Source organism: Equus przewalskii, chromosome 14 (genome assembly GCF_037783145.1).
Source record: "Equus przewalskii isolate Varuska chromosome 14, EquPr2, whole genome shotgun sequence".
NCBI classification, from domain to species: domain Eukaryota; kingdom Metazoa; phylum Chordata; class Mammalia; order Perissodactyla; family Equidae; genus Equus; species Equus przewalskii.
The window spans coordinates 81,415,415-81,435,485 of record NC_091844.1 but is presented as its reverse complement, the minus strand read 5'-3'; the positions used below and the strand labels follow the sequence as shown (position 1 = coordinate 81,435,485).

Sequence of the window (20,071 nt, the reverse complement as noted above, 5' to 3'; positions counted from 1 at the left end):
CACAGCACGTTCCCGCGTGAAAGGGTTTCCTCAGTCTGGGGAAGGTGTGGTGGATTTCCATTTAGGGTCAAAAGCACTCTCAAGCGATGGGAGAGTGCTCAGAAATGGTAAAGGTTTCTGCCCAGCAGCAGCCAAGTGGCAGGTCTTGTCATAAGGGGCGTGGAAAGGGGACTTGGGCGTCTCTGAGGGTTTGCTGGGAGGCCTGTGAGGGTATCCCGTTCGCTGAGACTTGGGTGAAAATGCGCACTTGGCCCGTGCCTTGGCCTGGAGTGGATCTCTGCGTGGGAGGACACCTTCCACCTGGGCTGGGAGACGTGGTTGTTCCTGCGAGCGAGTGATTCTCCTTCGCCAGGAAAGCGCACACTTTTCTCGGGCACTGAACTTGGTATGATCGTGTCAGAGCCAAGTAGGCGCCTGCCCCTTGGAACCTGGGGCGCCGTCTCTCAGAGTCGTCTGAAGGGCTTCCGAGGGCTCGGGGCCACACGGTAGGGAATTTCAGGGCCTGATTCTTGGCATTTGTGGCCATCAGTTGTGAGCCCTGCCTGCTCCGAGGAGCCCTGTGTGTGGAGGGTTGGCCCCAGAGAGGCTCACAGGTGGAGCTTGGTTGCCGCTCCGAGCCCATGGGAATCGCGTGAAGCTGGTGCCTGCCACACCCTGGCAGTGAGCAGTGAGCCACAAAACTCAAACAAATAGGTCTTAAAGCCAGGAGGTATTTTAAAAATTTGTTTTAATCCCCAGGAAGACATAATTCTTGTTTATTAAGAGAGATTTTTCCCATTTTGTGCAAGCCTGATGTTTCTCATAAGCCTTCTAGAGTTCCTTTATTAAATACACACACTCATCTTTATTTCATGAGTTATCTTATGCCTCAGAACATGCTAGTTCCTGGAGTTTGGATTTCGAAAGCCCCTTTGGGTTCTTGGCAAATTGGAACTGGAGAGGGACCCAGTGACTGTCAGGGAGGACTCTGGGAGTGTGTGGAGAAGCCTGGGTGTGTCAGAATTTCTGGTTGGAGGCAACTGGAGGTCTGGAAATTCATATTGAGTACAGCAACTTTCTTTTTTGTAGTGTAGGCCACAGAACTAATATGTAACATCTTCTTGGGAATACACAGAAAATAGAATGAGAGAATATTGTGGGGAGCACTGAGAAACACTCAGTCTAATCCAACTTCACACTCTGTAAAGATGAAAGGCCTGATCCCCAGAGAGGGCAAGTCACCTGCTCGAGGTTCCACAGCAGTAAGGTGGGAGTAGATCCCAGGTCTCTTGACCCTCATGTGTCTAGGGCGAGTAATTAGCTGGGGCTAATTATCTCCTAATGTTAATAATTCATTGTTGACTGAATTTATTGAGCATTCAGTACACGTGGTTTTATTGTTGCATACGTTATTTAATTCTCATATGAACACTATGGCACAGTTTTCATTTTCTTCCCATCACAATTGTGAAATTGTGGCTTAGGGAGATGAAGCCCTTTGCCCAAGATCATACAGCTCGTCAGTGGCAGAGGCGAAGGTCATATCCGTGTCTTCGTGACCCCAGGGCCGGCTCTTTGCAGTGCGCGGTGACTCGGTCTCTGATGCTCCAAAGATGAGCTCTGTCTGTGATGCTGTCCCCCGACGCCTGTGCGTGAGCTCTGCGGTGGGCGGCTGTCTGTCCGTCCACTGTGCTGATCCCTTCCTGTCCTCCTTTGCTTGTGCTCTGTCCTTCACGAGTCCTTGGTCCCAAGTCAGGTCCCACCCACCTTGCTGTGACTCCTCCTCCGTATACTGCTTGATTTCCTATTAGTAAGGAATTATTCTAGAACAGCCTTCAAGGTGTTAAGTTGGTGGTCGGCTCCTCGGGGTCGTAGATTTCTCCTGACTTCCACGTGTGGCACGGGCACGTGGCACGTGTTCCACTCGGCTGAGTGTCCCTCAGAGGCAGTGACGTTGTCCGTTTTCCTTCCAGGTACGTGCGACTCTGTGAGGTGGTCGACCATGTCTTTCCCTTGCTGAAAAGAAGCCACTCTTCGGACTTCCCCTGCTCAGATACATTCAGTAATTTCACCTTCTGGAGAGAGCCACTGCCACCTTTTGAAAACCAGGACGTTCATTCTGCCTCAACGTAAAATGTTCCAAGCAACCTCCTGACATCACGTGGAGACCGGACACCCCCATTAAAGGATAGATTTTGGGAGCCGTGGCGCGGGAGCTCGGGAGCCTGGCATGCATCCTTTGCTTAAGAGCAGGGAGAACTGAGAAGCATTTCTCTCTCCCCCTGCCCTGGGGGTTGACATTTCTCAGTGAAATTATAGACGAGGGATCAGGCACCTTCTTAGTGTGGAAGGCATTCCTCGGTTGTGGCTTAGAGCCAGGTGCAGCGCGTCCCTTCCCAGCCGGCTTGAGCAGTTTGTCTTCGGTTAATGTGCAATATGGGCCTATGAAACCTAAGCAGAGGCGGCTGACGGCAGTCCTCGCTGATGACAGTGTCAGTCGAGGAACGCCGGATGTCTGCGACTTCCAGCAGAGTAGGGGCACGTTTCCACCACAGCCGTTTGTGCCACCTCTTCCGCACCTGGCGGGAGGGCTGGGCTGGGTCACATGACCTGAATCTGAGGTCTCTGAAGGGACTCCAGACCTCACTGTTCTGGGCCTTGGCCTGTGGATCTTCCCTTGCAGTATTTGTCAACCAGTCTAATTTTTAGGCGATAAGTTCTTCTTTAATTCCTTTGGTTAAAGATAACCTATGTAACTGGCATATTTTCCCCCATTTCTGTGGCTCCAGGCTGGAATATTTATGCCTTAATGCATCTGTGGCAGACATTTTATTTAGAATGTGCTTTGTCTAGCTCTCCGTGACTTTGTAATGCCTTAAGTTCAGATTCTAGTAAATATTACTGAGGCAGTATTTCCGGTCCGTTCAGCACTCTGCCAGCAGCCTTTTATCCCCCAAGGTGGTGCTGAAAACGTGGACCAGAGCTGATGCCAAATGAGAGTCATGTCGATTTCTGTTAGGAGCTCTCAAAAGAAACTGGTTGGTTTTAAGAAAATAGTTTCAGGAAGTTAAATTATATACTTTGTAGATGGTATTATTTATTGCTTTCCTCTGATTGAATTGCTGTTATAAGCATTTTGGCCATATTCTTACTGTCATTAATCCATTAAAAAGATACACATGTTAGACTATCCAAAAAGCCTTATTGTGTGTATCTCACAACACTGACCTTCTTTTGAACTGATGAGTAATACTTGCTATTTTCCTTAGCGTTTTTTCACTCAAATTCAAGGCAAGTGGGTAAGTGATAACTTAAGTGACATTCTTTAAGCCAGTAGAAGATGATTCTTTTACTCGTTTATTAAATTGGCTTGTGGAGAGAACCATTTGAAAAGTGAAAGAATTATTTCGGTCAAAGATTTGCTTTACTTTTTCAAGTGTTATTTTTTTAAAGAGTGTCTTACTCCAGTCATAGAAATACTTTCCTGTTTAAGTCGCGTCGTTTGGGTCGTGGGAGGCAGAAGAACAGTGGAATGAAATTTTACTCTTTCTGTGAAAGAAAACCCAGAGGCGTTGCCTTCCTTGTAGTTGGTGGGCCCCGTGAGCAGAGGGTTCCTTGACCGTGCGGCTCCTGCGACTGCACAGAGAAAGGCAGGCGGACGTGCGGAGTTGACTGCAGATTTGCAGAGAATCATGGACATGCATGTGCAAATTCCCTTTTGGAGACGTTAAAAATAATTACAAATAGTCCTGCCTTAACTCTTCTGGGCTTGTTCCTTAGTGACCTTTGGAGGCGACATTAATTCTTTCTGCCACGAGGGTATTTTGGGGTGAATTTAACTGTATGAACTCAGTATAAGCTGGCGGGCCTGCAGAGCTGACCTGGCGTCTCCCTGTGCTGGGAGGAACGTGGCTGTGAGAGTGGCTAGTGTATCCCTCATGCCGTGTGACCCTCATCAGGACGACAGCTGTGGTCTGCTCTGTACCTGGAGGTGTAAGAGCATGCAACTTTGGACTCGTAATTTTGATGTACCTTAAGCTTCTGCACCACTGCACTCTGAAACAGAGCACGCCTTCCGGAAAGACGTGCTCTCGGATCTGTGTCAAGGTCAGGGTGTGACCCCTGGAGAGCCTGTAATATTTACACCTGCCTGTGGCTTTGGAAAATGAGATTTGTACCTGGGTGGTGCTCACATGTCTGGGAGTTGGTTTGTCTGTGTTTACACAGCTATAACCTGCTAACCCCACACGTCATGTGCTAGAATGCTGCATTTGGACCACACGTTTCAAAGTTGCCGTATGGAAATCCATCACTCCGTAGTGACAGGTGATCAGATGTTCATCACATGTGATGAAGAAAGATGTATATACTTGGTATATAGAAAAATATCTATACCTAGTACATTGGAGAAATGACTATACCTTCAAAGAAAATTCCCTTTTCAATTTTAGATTTGGGTCACCACTTTAAATATATTTTATTTACAACACTTGATCTGTATTTGTGTATGCTGGTGCAATGATAAAAATCACTGTAATACTTCATTGTGTTGTGCTGGATCCAAAGCTAGAAAATATAATAAATGAGACTGATGAAAGGCTTCTCTGAAAATCAGGTGTGTGAATTTTAAATAGTTTTTGGTAAGTTATTGAGTTGCTCATTTTCTGATATCAAGCGTATTATTTTATTTAAAAAAAAAAAACCCTTAAGTCTATGAACTGTTCAATATTTGGAATAAAAGAGCCAGTCTTTTCTGATGTCTTTGGTACAACACTGGCCCTGTTCTGTTCACTTGGGAGCGAACGGGGTGAAGATGGAGAGAGGAGGGCAGCACACCGGGCTTGTCTCACCCTGGTGGGAATGACTCCGGCGCAGAGAGGGTTCAGTTAAATGTCATTCATGAAGTGCTTCCAGGGCCTGGCCCATAATCGGTGTTTAACAAAAGTGGGTTCTATTCTGTCTTCTTTTGTGTGATGGTCTGTTGGGTGCCACCGCAAGAGGAGACACAGGAGAGGCTCAGAAAAACAAAGTTTATTATACTTAGGTCCTCGAAACCGGAGGCATGCATGCCACGTGGCACCAGGGGCAGGAGGCAGAAGTAGTGGGAGGGAGGGGAGAGCCTAGGCCATGGCCTTAATTGGGTTTCTTGGAAAAGGCAAGGGTGGGTGGAGTGAACCGTTGGGACAGGCTAGTTTGAATAATTTCAGCGGCCTCTAAGCTCTAGGGCTGGTCCCTGGTTGCCTGGTACCCTGGGATGATTGGGAGTATTGCCTCCCAGGGTGTGTGGGCCGGGGTGTGTGGGCCGCTGGGTGTGTGGGCCGCTAGAGGAGGCCTGGCTCTGGGTTGGTTAGTTTGCATATCACAGGCTTGCTCCGGCTGGGCCCTTTGCTGTCTCTAAGAAGTGGCTAGCCAGTCTCTCCCCAGCCAGAGGGATTTTTAAGATGTCTAAAGACTATAATAATATACAGAAAATAAAAGTACAAAAAATACAGTTTCCCTTACCTCACATCCACTGTGCTCAGCTTTTGGACTCCCCTTCTCTGTGCTGTACCCGATTCATTTTTCATTTTGAATGAATCAATCAAACTGTCCCTAGTTCACCCAGGTAAGTTGAAAAACGCCATAATTCGTATTGATTTGGTGCATTGTCGACATGCCTGAGACGTCCTATTGATTTACCCGTGTCAGCCTAAGTGTTTTTGGAGTAAGTGTAAGAATATTGGTCCCTAAATGTGTATAAGATGGCTACTCAGGGTACCAGGCTGAACTCATGAGGCCCAGATCCAAACAGTTCGTGTCTAGGCATCTGTAGAATTAATGCTCTTGTGTCTTGAAAACAAAACAAACCCTCTCGTTTAGTTGAACATCACAAGTTTATTCCAACTCTTATTTTGGATTGTAGGCTCTTTTATCTGTAAAATAAAAATTAGCGTAAACTGTCGTCCTGGGCCTGGTATCTCGCCCTTTGCCGCTTGTCTCAGTGGTACCACTAGGCTATGCTGTTTCCATTCGGTTGTGCTGGCAGCTCTCACGTACGTGCAGAGGAAGCTAGTTCAATAGCTTGAATTTCCCCAGTGTCTCAGCTCTGATCACCTGAATATTTAAAATACTTTCTATTTTGGTTTTCAGAATGGACACACCCCACCAGTCTTGCCAGCCCTTTCATGCAAGGCTGGGGAACACTGACGATGAAAAGCCTGTGGCCCTGGGGCAATCCTGGGATCAGAGGAAAGTCATGAAGGAAAGTGAAGCAGACCTCATTTAAAAAAATTAAACTCCTTCTGGAATTTGAATTTCCTCATTCTAGTGGCAGTGTCCTCCTAACCAGCTGTCAGGAGAGCTTTGTCACATTGCCCACCACTTAGGCGTCTACCTCCCTTTGCACATCTGTATTCTGTCTTCGGATGCAGGGGGCCAAGTGGGAGCAGCACTGCCCTGCTTCCACGGGCCTGGGGGTGCTGGGAAGGCATCCTGTCTGCTCTAAACGAAAAGAAGGTGCTTAAAATGCCACTAGGGTCCCTTCCTACCTCTGATCCCTTCTCCAACTCCTGCTGTAATTGAAGGTGGGGTTAAGGGACACTACTATTGAAGAAGGCTTGGTGCCCAAAGGAGACCAGAATATGACCAGACAGAAGCCAGCCCTGCAAGTCAACGGGCCTCAAATGGCCGCCTGGGGGCCCAGTCAGCTTTGGTTTGGAGGCACAGCCTTTAAAAACGTTGTCCCAGCTTAACAAAGGCCCCTCCCTGCAGTGCTCGTCCTGAAGAGCAGCCAGGTGCCTTGTGGGCTTGCGGGAGAGGGAGTTCCTTAGTGGGTTGTTTGGGTACCAGAGCGCCTGCAGTTGGCACAGCCCAAGGTCAAACCTCACTACCTGGCTCAGAGGAGGGAGCAGTTGGTGGCTGCCATTCAGGCCTAACAATCATTTAGAGTTGTGGGTTCTCAAAGTGAAGTCTCCGGCCTGTAGTGCCAACATCAGAGAGCTTGTCAGAAATGCAGGTTCTTGGGCCCTGCCTGAGTTGTACTGGATGAAACGGTGGGCGTGGGGCCCACAACCTAAGAAATCCTCCCAGGATTCTGAGGCATGCTCAAGCTCCAGCTGACCCACCCGAGGTTCGGGCCCTGTTCACACGGAGCTGCTTGTGTGTTAGGGCAGCTGACAGCCAACTTTATCTAGCGTGGCCCGGGCAACAGAAAGGATCTGCTGAAGGAGGGAGGCCCCTGGAAACCCAATACGGGGGTTCGATTGAGTCACAAGGTGTCGTCAAGACCCTTTGAGACACAGTAGCCCGCCCAAGCCGCCTTCCTGGGCCTCTCAGTGTGAGCTGGTCCTGGCTGGCAGGGGATTCTGGCTGCCACCAGGATGGGCGGCCCAGGGCCTGTGAAGAGCAGGCCTGGGCTGTGCCCAGATTTCTGATGGCTCCCTTCCTCCCCCAAATTGTCGGAGCCTGGAGGTGCTGTCCTGGTGCCAGCAATCTTTTCACTGGGGCAGGAAGTCCATTCAGCCCTGCATTGCTTTTAATGAGTTTTGCAAGCAAGTGGCCTCTTCCCGTGACTCATTCTGCCTTTTGTGCACCGGAGATTGTGGTTTTAAGTTTCAGATTGGAAAGTAACCACTACTTCTGCTTTCTCCGCTGCTGGAATCTGAACAAGTTAGATTCATTTTGCAACAAAGAAATGTAAATGTAGGAGCGCCAGTCATATTTCTGCCCTGATTGTAAAAACATCCTTTTCCGAGATGGATGACAGAGCCAAGCTAAGAAGAAATGGTTTATATTGTCAAGTAACGGATGCATTGGGGATCTTTGTATTTTTCCTTCCAGAGGGGTTTGATAGTTTCGCTTTTATTTTTTGTCTTCTTGATTCATATTTCAGGGATATCCTAAAAATAAACAGCTCCTGTTGATTCAGTGTGGCCGTTAACCTCCGATTTATTGGGAGAGACTTCGTTCTGGACAAGTTTGTGTTCTTGTTTTCATGCGGCACACAAAGGATGATGATAATAGAATTTCCTCTACAGTGAAGTAGTTTTCATCTGGACTCTCCGTGGACCTCAGTTTACGGTCCCCGAATTTGTGAATTTCTTAGGATTAGACAGCATGTGTTAAATGGACACCATGCAGCATTTTTTCTCCAGTTCGAATAATGTAGTTACCTTCAAAATGTTACAGTGTTGAAGTAAGTTATTTTTATACAATTCTTTTTAAATATGTACAAACATAAAACAATAGCCCTTAGACCACAATAAAACCAAAATGCATTTAAAATTAAGTGCAGATAAAACTAGAGCGCTAAGAAAATGCAAATTAACGTGATTGTTACCTGGTTGAACTGTTGAGGTGTGGAAGCCAGTGGGGTGATGTCGGGTTTGGGTTTAGAGTAGACATTTGTATTCGTGTTTTATGTTTCATTGGTCAGCTTGATTCCGTCAGCTTTTGAGCATCACAGGCCGCTATTTAAATCCTCCCTAACACTGAGTTCTACAGAATAGAGTCATGAAAAAGTTCTTATTGCTCACGTCCATCTACATTGACTGTAATGCACTGGTGCGGAGTTTTGCTCCAAGGATGGGGTTCCCTCAGTGAATCGTGTGGCAGCATGAATGTGGCACTGACTTGGAAATGGAGACTTCTGAGTTTGTCTGGGGACTGCACTACCCAGACTCCGCTGTCCTCATTCTCTCTCTTTGAGGTGCCGTCAGACCTTCGTTGGACATTCTGGGATGTCACTTACTGTTCTCAAGGCATCAGAACATCCAGGGATGGGGTTCTGGATGCCCATCACCCTTCTCTCCTCCGGGATTCTGGCTGATGGAGCATAAACTGAGCCTGAGCACCTGGGAAAAGGAGAGAGAGCCTGCTTCCTGCTTCGGAGCCCAGCCGGCCTGCACCCTGACCGCGTGGGCAGAGGCTCAGCCCTCCGACCCGGAGCTGCTCCCCCTTCGGGGAGGAGAGAGGAGCAGCTGAGGAGAGATCTGTGGACAGCAGCCCCCAAACCTGCACTCCTGCCGTCACTCTCTAACAACATGGCCGGTCTCACAGTCCAAATGGATGTCTGCGGGCCTTGAGGGAGGCGGGCGGGAAATCCCACTTCTAGAGAGCCCAAGCACTTTTGAAACTTCTAAGTATTTTGTAGTTTCTCTTGCTTTGGACGCACGTTGGTGGATGGTCAGATGAGAACATTTGCATGGATTTGGGGGGCCCTAAGATGGGGGATAGCTTTCTGTGGGGACTGGGGAAACTGGCCTGGCACCTCTTGTTGCGATGGCACCTCCTGCTGCAGGAACTGAGGCCGGGTAGCTGAGCAGCCTCCGGGTCCTGAAGGTCTGTTCCAGTTCACTCAGCGCCTGCAGGAAGATGCGGGGAGGGGTCTGACCCTGACACCTTGAGATGGGTGGGACCTTGAGTGGTGTCTGTCTCACCCGAGCTCCCACTGCCTCACCCCTGTGACACCACGCTGCTGAGAAAGCTCCAGACCTGGGGGTTCCCGACATGCCCTTGACAACTGCAGGAGGAGGAGGGGAGGACAACGGCTCTGACTCTGGCCTCAGAGGAGGCCTGGCGTTTCTCCCAGCAGCAGTTGCAGTACCTGGCAATCAGCATCATTTTACAACAGTGCAAAATCATCACCGAGCTTATAAAAACTGAAATTCAGACCCAAGGCATCGTTGAGGGGCGTCAGCGTACAGTGTATGAAAACACGAGCTCTAAAAAGGGCCAATGTGATCACGTCCTATGTGTCCGTGGGAGTAGTCACCCATGCATGTGCATAAAACACGCAGTTTACTGATAAATAGTTGATAATGCTCGTTCACATGTTCACTGAAGCAAGGCCCCTAAGACCTTCTCCCAACCGGTAAGCCAGTAGACTACGTTTACAATAACCCGTCTTTGAACTCCTTCTCCAGTTTGTGGAGTCCTCTCACATCCTTGAGCTCACTGACTTGCCTTCTTTTCCCCTCTGCAAGTCTCAAGCATCCCTCAGGCCCAGCCTACGCCCCACCTTCCCTGTGGTCTCTTTCAGCCTGGCACACATGAAGCTCTATGGGTGGCTGCCGCACATCAATCATTCAATTCATCCAAACTTGCTGAGCAAGGCTGTGAGCCAGGCCAGGAACAGGGGGTTCTCCGTGTCCCTGGGTCATCCCAGGTCAACCCTGAGCCCCATATAAGGAAGTGCTTTTATGTTTCTTTTCCAAAGCAACTGTTGCAGTGCCTGGCACCTTGCATATTCTCAGAGAGGTTGATCTGAAACAATCTGGACTGTCCCCTATTCTGTTTTGCAGTTTCTCCTTGTGGCCACCAGTGGCCGATCTGGGCATCAGTTTCTTCACCTGCGAAGTGGGAGATCGTCACTCTCCCTGCTGGTTCCACGTGGTCGCCATGAAATAATGCCATCAAATAATGGGCATGTCTGTGCTTTGGAAACTGTAGCAAATGGCATAACTCTGGGTTTTATTGTCACTGGTGTTTCAGATCACTTTTTCCAGACGTTCACTCCATTTTATTGAGGAGAGAGTTGAAGTCCAGAGATATTGTGATTTGTCAAAGGTCCTCTAGCTGGTAAAAAGCAGGACTGGTACTCAGGTCTCCAAATCCAGCATAATTTCAAGTGTCATCAGGCTCTGTCCCATTGCACCCACCAAGAGTGGCAGTTGTGTGGGTGGCCACTGGACGATGGAGGGGAAGTGGGCAAAGATCAGAGCAATCACCACACCGTGTGCCCATTGCATGAGCCAGCCTCCAGAAATCTACACACAAGAGAGGCACCACCGGCCTGGCTGAGCTGATGGTGACGAGAGGACACAGGGCAGGGAACAGGCCGTGAGAAAGACCTGAAGCAGCTTCCGTGTGTTACGCAGGGTTGAATCACTGTGTGCACCACCACGCATTTGCTTTTTAAAAAGCTAACACAGTTTCAAAAATGGGGTAAGTACTTCCTGTTTTGACCAGGAACAAATGCAAACCAGACCCTGTTCCTCTCCCCAAGCAGAGCTTGGCCTTTCGATTCAGAAGCATCTGCGAAGACCCAGTTATGCTTGGGTGGTGGAATGGAGCATATATAACTGAGGCTCCTCCCGAATACACCAGCTCCTGGCTGAACTGGAAGATTTGCCAGGGTACCATGAAACCTACTGATCAGACACACCAGAGTGTGAGCTGATGAAATAGCATTTGGGGCACAGCACCAGGAGAATTGTGTTCCCCTTCAGCCTCTGTTCTTCGCCACTGATGTCTCACAACAGCATAACAACACAAAGGAATGACACTCATGTTCAGTGGCTGAAATCCTGATGTAGAGTATCCTGGGAGAAATGTTAACTGGTTTGGAACTTCCTGTGACAATGGGCAAGGGACAGGGAGTTTGGAGACCCTGAGCGTTAGCAGGTGTGGCGGAGGAGGCTGGCTGTCCTCTAGAGAGTCCTGCTCTCCTTCATACCGAGTTGTTGCTGAAAAGCAGCCGCCTCCCAGGGACTAAGTTTCCCAGCCGCTGGCCCTCAGCCCCACATCTCGGTGGGGCCGTGTCACTGCATCTTGGCAGTGGGATTAGGAGCAGCAGAGAGCTGGATCACCTCTGGGCCAAAGCAGTTAGAAAACAGGTGTGTTTTTTTCACACTTCCCGTCTCTATCCATCACCTGAAAGCAAAGATCTCTAGGGCAGAATCACAAGATGGAAGGAACCTGGGTCCCTTAATTGCTATGTGACAGGCGGCCTCCCAAATCTATAACGGGCTTTGTGGAGTGAGAAATGAGTTTCCATGGTGATAACCTCTGAGATTCAGAGGCTTGTTTGTGACAGCGGCTAGCATTATCCACTTGAGGCACAGGTGAGGGGACAGATGAGGGAAGAGATTCAGATCAGAGGGGAGCACGCTGGCAGAGCAGCCTGAAGGAGAGAGGTGGCCCGCCAGGCCTCCTGTGATGGCGAGGGGCAAGTATGCTTTAGAGGGAGGGGGATTCCATCCTGAGCTTTATGTTCTCTTTTTCTGTTTGTAAAAGCAGGAGAAAAAAAGAGGAGAGAGAGAATTGACAATCTGGAAATGCTGCTGAGAAGCTGTCTTCTCCCGTGGCGCTTTTTGGGGAGAGGGAGGAGTTAGCAAACATTGAAGAAATGAGGACAAATAAAAAAAGGAGCAACTATCAGCCCCGGGAAAAGTAAAAAGTTATAGAACAATAAAATAATAAAAATATCATGTCGTTGTCCTAGGAGGTTTGGGGATGTGAAAAGAGTATGAGGAAGATAAAATCTTCATCTATCATAATACGTCAATAGGTAATATCTAAATTTGCTTGACCAAAAAATTACCGTACATTCATATTATTTAGAAATATAAAAGTAAATACCAGAATACACAGCTGAAGGACTTGAAAAGGGTTGTCTGTGGAGCAGGAGGAGGGGGGTTTGTGGGTGGGTGGGGCTGGATTTTGTTCTGCGTCTTCTAGAAATACTCTTTGACTTTTAGAACTATGTGAATATATGATTTTGGTTTAAAAAAACCAGGAGGATGAAAATTATAAAAGGATGCCAACAAAAAAGAAGTAAAAAAGGAATGAAAGTTCAACAAAAAGGAGGCATGGAAGAGAAGGAGAAGAAAGGGCAGGAACCAACGAGGAGAATGGATGGAGCTCTCCCTCTCTTCTTCCCTACTCTTTAATTATATTTGAGGGAGATTAGCCCTGAGCTAACATCTGCTGCCAATCCTCCTGTTTTTGCTGAGGAAGTCTGGCCCTGAGCTAACATCCGTGCCTATCTTCCTCTACTTTATAGGTGGGATGCCTACCACAGCATGGCGTGCCAAGCGGTGCCATGTCAGCACCCGGGGTCCGAACCGGCGAACCCCTGGCTGCCGAAGCGGAACATGTGCACTTAACCGCTGCGCCACTGGGCCCGCCCCTTCCCTACTCTTTAATATTTTCTAAGAGACAGGTCTTCTTCACTAGGCAAACTCTCCAAGGACAATCCATCTAGTGACCAATTCTGAGAGCACCAATACGTTTATTCATAAGCTGCTTTACGCCTGGAATGAGTGTTTTATGAAGCAATCACCATGTTGTCTGAGTGGTGTCTTGAACATTAGAGCCAGTACTTGACAATAAAGAAAGCATTTGAAGGAATCAAAGACCTACTATATGTCCAATACAATACCAGGTGTTAGGGGATCTGCAGAGCTCATGGCCAGTAGGAGACAGGTGTTTGAAGAAATTGGATGCTGAAGTGTGGCAGGTGCAGCGACAGAAATGTTGGTGTCCTGGGAGGGCGCCGTGGAGGGAAGGGGGAGTTTATCTGGGGGTGGGGGAGCAGTGGGTGTTATCAGAGGACGACCTCCTCTGGTGGGTGGGTGGTGCCTGGACTGAGTCTAGAGTGATGACTGAACCTCTTCCCTCCTGGGAACAGAGAGAGGCACAGAGGTGTTGCGCAGCATGGTGAGTGGGCAGCATCAATGAGCTCCACGTGGTTGGGGGGTTTGAAGTACGCTAGAGACGGGGTTGAGAGGTGGCTGCATCACAGTGTGGCCTGGCCGGATGATCCGGTCTCACCTTGAATGTACTTGGTGACAACTTGAGGGAAGGGGGCAGCCTGATTGGCTGTGGGGAGGTCGCTCAGGCTGCGGTGTGCATGGACCAGAGAGGTGGGTTGGCCAGGCAGGCTTACTGGGGACTATTAGGGCTGCTCAGGCGGGAGAGGCCGAGGGCCCAAATCTAGGCAGTAACATGGGATGAAGGAGCAGGAACCAGGGGAGTCCAGGGGAACCCAGAATAAGTTCCAAGTACCCGACACTCATGTCTGAGAAGCCACCACCAAATCTAGGAGCTCAGGCAAGGAGAACGAGCCAAGGGTGTGGACTGGACAGATGGAGGGTCAGCTGGAGACATGTCGTGTAGTTGAGCACTGAGAAACCCCACCTGGTGGCAGTGAGCAGCAGGTAACATGTCCAGTTTGGGCATACTTTATTGTCCCCAACAAGGTGGACAGGAGCGATTCGGACACAGGTCCTGCCAGAGCAGCTCCACTCTGGAGAGTGGCTCCAGAACAGCTCCTTTCTCCAGGCTGCCTTTCCTGGAGACCTTCGCTGCAGGAAGAGCAAGCGCTGCTCTGCTGGGCGAGGCCTCCCCTGAGCCAGGATGGGCCTCACTGCTGGGCTGGGCACAACTCGGACCCCCTCAGAGCCGCCCAGAGCACAGCTCTGAAGCCACGTGTGGACCCCCACCTCCTGTCCCCTCTCAGCTTCTCAGCCCAAGCCTGGCCCCGTGGGTACCTGGCCTCTTCACACCTCTGGGCAGGCAGGCGAGGAGCCTCGTGTGGCCTCGGGTCCAGGTGTGATCTCCATCCCAGCTCTTCTTCTGTTCTTTCAGGAGAGAGGACCTTGCTGACAACTTGCCCAGATTAATAAAACTGACGTTTGGTTCCTACATGCCTATTAGCTTTACATTTACCCGTGTTACAATTGTGGAATGGAGGAGATGTCATTGGTACCTTTTGGTGCATTTTGGCTGGGAATAACTGAGAATAAACCTCATGAGTTTTACATGAAGAGAAGGAGATTCTTGGTGGGGAGGCCGAGCTTTTACAGACCCTCTCTGTGGGCCTCGAGGCTCACTTGCCCTGAGGGGAGGCAGCAGCTGTGTGCCCTCATCAGAATTACGGCTGTGGCTGATGCTGGTGAGAAGTATTGGGACAGAGAAGCTTCTAGAATCACTCAGAGATTTTCAACCTTGGTTGTCTATTAGAATTAATGGGGGGGGGCAGGGATTTTAAAAGTCACTGATGCCCAACTCCCACCCTGGACCAACTGAATCTGAGTCTGATTCTCCACCTGCCGGTGAGGTCCACTTGGCTCGGAAGTGCTTGCATCATAAACTCTGATGGTTGTAGATTCGAAAGACCCAGACTGTGGGTTCAACCACAGCCGCGTGATGGTGGATTTTATCTATAAAAAGATAAAGACCTTTGTGAGCCAGGGGAGGGATATTCCATCTTCTTGAGTAGTGCAGAGAAAAAACCAAAATGGAATTATCAGGAAACAAAAAGCTAAAAATAAATGTGGTGAGCATTGCTGACAGGAGGGAGTGGAGACAGATCCGGTACGTGGCTCAGCACTGGGGTGCCTGGAACATCTGGGGAAACAGAAACGAAGAGATTTTCAGAGGCAGAAGGGAGCCTCCAATAAGATACGGAGACTTCAAATTTCTCAGGTTTGCAGGAAGACAGCGGTATCTCAAATGTCACTTTCTGGAGAGCAGCTGATTCGCAGCTCTCACCACGAACCTCCTCAAAGGGGGCGTCTTCCTGCTGAACGTGTGTTTACAGAAAAACACGTCAAACAGCTGGCCAGACTCACTGGTATTCTGGCGAGGCTGGAAACAAGTATATTTAACATGTTCATATACTTTCCGTCTCCCAGAAATTCTCCAAGTCTCTGTTACGGTGTTTGGCTGAGCTCTGAACTGTGTGATGAACTGGTCCTGCCACCATAATTTTCCAAGGGCTTGGAATTTGCTTGGGTTTTCTAGTTTTTGTGGGTGTGGTCCTGAGATAATCTTGTGGTTCTTTTTTTCTTTTGAGGAAGATTAGCCCTGAGCTAACTTCTGCCAATCCTCCTCTTTTTGCTGAGGAAGCCTGGCCCTGAGCTAACATCCGTGCCCACCTTCCTCTACTTTATATGTGGGACACCTGCCACACCATCGCATGCCAAGCGGTGTCATGTCCACACCTGGGATCCGAATAGGTGAACCCCGGGCCGCCGAAGCGAAACATGTGTACTTAACCGCTGCACCACTGGGCTGGCTCCAATCTTGTGGTTCTTAGCGGCTCTTTGGGAAAAGGGGACATATGAGAGACTTGACACTGTATTTCTGCAGGTGCTAAAGGAATCATATCCCCTCCATTGGAAGGTGCTTGGGAAGCAGCTGCTTTAGAACAAAACCATCAGGAACCGCTTTCTCTAACACAGAACAGAATGAGAAATTTGAAAGGAGGATTATTTTAGACTTCAGTTTCTTTGACCTTTAATTCCTAGGTGGAAATTAAAAAATGGGAAACGACTTACAGTGTCCATATTTGGGAGCATCCTTCAATGTATATTTGGGCTCACTGTATAATCCCTCCACCAGACAATGTGGCTGAACATATTTGCAATGTGAAATGGCATCGTGGTAAATTTTCAGAATGGGGGAAAATGTGACCTTGGAGTTAATTTAATTAATACCCTGTGTTTTCCTATTTCAGAGCCTTCAGTGGTACAAACAGAATAGTAATAGGAGTTGACGGAGTGGTTTCACAGCTTGGGGAGTGCTGTCCACCTCAGGAGGACACTCATACACACACTTGCACAATTGAGTCAAGTCCAGTGAAATGCGTCCCAGGGTCTGGTGACAGCAGCCACCCTATTGGTTTTGGTTTGCATTCGATCAGATGGACTAGCCCAGGGATCTATGGGTGCCATGAAACATTCAAATGCTTTCCAATAACCTACTCACTAACGGGCCTTTCTGGAGCTGGAAAAGTAGTCCTCAAAAAATATTGATAGATAAATAGCAAGCAATGGGATGCATTGGAGTATATGAGGGAATCATTTGGTATAAAACTAACTTGGCTTGACCTTGTTTTTCCAAAAGGGCCTGACGTGGCCGTTGAGCATGCATTGTATACCTGCTTTAAGCATTTACTATGTCCCAAAGACAAGGACAAATATCCTTAAGATAAAGATGTAACTTCCCCCACATTGACATTTCCTTAAGGATAAGCATCTCTCCCTAGGCTGGGAACTGATGGCTGTGCTCGCCTTGTGATCACCCAGCTTGAGACAACAGACCTGCTACCTGCTATGTCCATCAATAGCTTTGCCCACAGGGCAGTCTTGTGACTATTGTAAAAGGGACATTCCTAACATATGCTCTTTGTTCCAAGAATATATATAACCAGTTTGTACACCCTACTTATTTGGTGCCCTTCTTTCCTTGGGGAAGGATGGCCCTGGGCTAGTCCTCAGATTTGGCTCATAATAAACTCACCTCAATTTTGATTTATAGATTGGTTATGGATTATTTGCACCAACGTAGCAAATTTTACTAAATCATCTTTAATCTTTCAGTTGTACAATGCTTCAGGTGGGTTATGTGTTTGACAACCCCCTCATGCTAGGCAAATATTCATTTTATGGTTGGATTAAGTTTTCTATTTGTTTAGCTAAAGATGCAGACAACTATTGGAAGTGAGGTGGCCACCCAGAGCAGAGAGCAGAAGATACACTGTGATGCGTTGTAGTTGTCATTGGCCCTTCGTTGACCTGTAGGACACTAGCTGGGTAAAGGAGGCTCTTGCCGGGTCTACGAAAGTGTATTTCTTATTGTTCCACAACATCCCAGAAATCCCAGTTCTGCACAGTCCATCCCTGGATTTTCATTTAGTACTCTTTTATCTGGAGAGAGAGAGAGAGAGAAAGGAATTGGTTCGTGCAATTGTAGGGCTGCAAGTCTGAAATTTGCAGGACAGGCTGGCAGGCTAGAGACCTAAGGAAGAATTATGTTGCAACTCAAGTCCAAAGGCAGTCTGGAGGCTGACGTCCTTCTTCCTCAGGGGACTTCAGTCGTTTTCTCTTAAAGTCTTCAACTGGAGGCTGGCCCTGTGGCTGAGTGGTTAAGTTTGCACTCTCCACTTTGGTGGCCCGGGCTTTCACCGGTTCAGATCGTGGGAGTGGACATGGCACCGCTCATCAGGCCATGCTGAGGTGGCGTCCCACATAGCACAACCAGAATGACCTACAACTAGAATATACAACTATGTATGGGGGTGCTTTGGGGAGAAGAAGAAGAAAAAAAAAGTTTTTAATTGATTAGATGAGGACGTAGGGGAGCAGAATTTGCCACTCCAAAATGCGTCTCTTTGGCTTGATTACTTTTAAGAACAAAAGACTCAAGAAGAAACTTTGAACTTCCCCCTAACGGCCTTAAAGAATTTAAGACAGAAGGCCTGTTCCAGGAGGGAGCTATCACTATAGATAATTGTAGTATGATATGAACTAGGTATGGTAGACAGGGAGAAACCTAACAAGATCCATTAGTTCAAAGTCCTCTCTGAGTCCCATTGTCTCTGCATGGCATGGCAAACAATTGTTTACCAATTGCCTTCCTCCCCTTTGAAGTCCCAAACCACAACCCCCAAGATCCTCTTTTGTCTTTAGCTGAAAATGGTGTTTAATGTGGTGGCTTTGGCCATTTTGGCAAGCTACTCAGTTTTCCTGGGTTTCTCTCATGTATACATCTTATTAAAATTGTTTGATGTCCACCTGTTGTTCTATCTCATGTCAATTTAACTCTTAAATCAGCTGGAAGAACCGAGAAGGGTAGAGGAATATTTCTTCCTCCCCTGCAAGGACCACTCACATTATGTAGGGTCATTAGGTTTACTCACAATCTACTGATTTAAATGTTTAATCATATCTGCAAAATACCTTCACAGCAACATGTGGGCTGGTGTTTGACTAAACATCTGGCACCATAGTCTAGCCAAATCGATGCATAAAATTGACCATGATAGATGCTAAAGCTGAAACTTGGAGAAGTATTGAACGATGTGGCTAGGACTTCAGTTGAGAGCTCTCTGACTCTAGAATTTGTTTCATTAAGCCACACTATCTCATTTAGTGTCTCTGTATGTGCATTTTGTGTGTGTGTGTGTGTGTGTGTGAGGTACTGAGAGTATTAGCCTAGGGTCTGCTGATTGCAGCAGCCATTCCTCCTGTCTTGAGTAGCTTCTGGTCACCTTATAGGAAAAACTCTGGATTTCCCCAGGTTTCTTGGCAATATATTATCTCTGGCAGACTGTTCTCTAGGACCTCGCATTGTGGGACGGTAAGGATTTCTGGATAGATGTAGGGAGATAAGCTCACGTCTAGATCAGTTCAGTTGGATTCAATCCTGCCTGAATTATTTCATCCTGACCATGTTCCAGTTTGCTCTGGGCCACAGTGTAGTTTAAGAGATACAGCTGAAATGCCCTGGCTCATGCCCTGAGGATCTGGTGGAGATGGAGGCAGGCAAGCACAGAAAGAAGAAGGACTGGGGTACATGCTACAGTAGGAATCCAGGGCTGTCACTGAGGATGATGGGCCGTGTTACTCACGTCGAACTTTACTAATTCAGTTCTTAATAGACAATATTGAGAAAATACAGTTTTTAAAACATCCATTTAAATTTGTGTTGCCTTTATGTTTTAACCAAGCTCAGCTTGCCTTTGACAGAGAGCTTAAGGATAAAGAACTTGTGATCAGCAATGATGTGTGTATGTATAATTAATTGGAAAGAACCAACAAACTTGGATTTGAATCCTAATTGGTGCTAAAATGAAAATAAAGGTTAAATAATGATTCATGGAAATGTATAATGAATACCTGCCTAGGATTTTATTTAAATCATTAATTGATGAGGAAACCAGTAAAATGTAGAAACGGATTCAGTGGAGAATTCAAAGAACACAAATACAGGCAGTCAGGAATGGGAAATGAATTTGCAAATAGATGCAAAATAATTCAGTGTCCACAGGGCAATAATCAATTGCATCTCCAAGGACCAAAATTGATTTGCATCTCCATGGAAAAAATTATTTGCATTACTAACAGTTTCCTACAATTTACAGAGTAGTGAAATAGCACAAAAATGTGCAAAAGGCTCAGCTATCTTGGAAGGATGCTCTAGAAAGAACACCTAGTAATCTGTTTTTTCTCATTTCAAAGACTTTCACAATTTTTTCTGACACTGAGGAATACTAAGATAATGGCGTGGGGCATGTTATTTAACCTCTTTGAGTCTCAGTTTCTGCATCTGTAAAATAGGGCTGATATTGCTTTATTGGGTGGTTTGCTGATTAAAAATAATAATGTATATAAATTTTCTGACACAGAGTATGTATTCAGTCAACATTAGATCTTCTTGCACTGTATTTTTTTCAAAGTGATGTGTGGATTTGTTCCCCCAAGTCTCTTCATTCATGCACTTGCCCATTCCATATTTGCTGAAGGCCTGTGATGCTGGCGTGTGCCAAGCTAATGCATAGCGCATGAGCACACAATGAGCAAATCACAAGCTTTCAGGAGCTCAT

At 47.5% G+C, this 20,071-nt stretch overlaps 1 protein-coding gene across 31 annotated transcripts in view; it reads left to right on the top strand.

Moving 5' to 3' along the window:
• Positions 1-4,590, top strand: part of LPIN1 (lipin 1) — a 123,715-nt gene extending 119,125 nt beyond the window's left edge. For all 31 annotated transcript variants that reach the window (XM_070574397.1, XM_070574402.1, XM_070574408.1 and 28 more), the window contains one exon: positions 1,953-4,590. In XM_070574397.1, the coding sequence (XP_070430498.1) occupies positions 1,953-2,112 (160 nt within the window). In that variant the 3' untranslated portion in view covers positions 2,113-4,590. The remainder of the gene's footprint in view (positions 1-1,952) is intronic.
• The last annotated feature ends 15,481 nt before the right edge of the window (positions 4,591-20,071 follow it).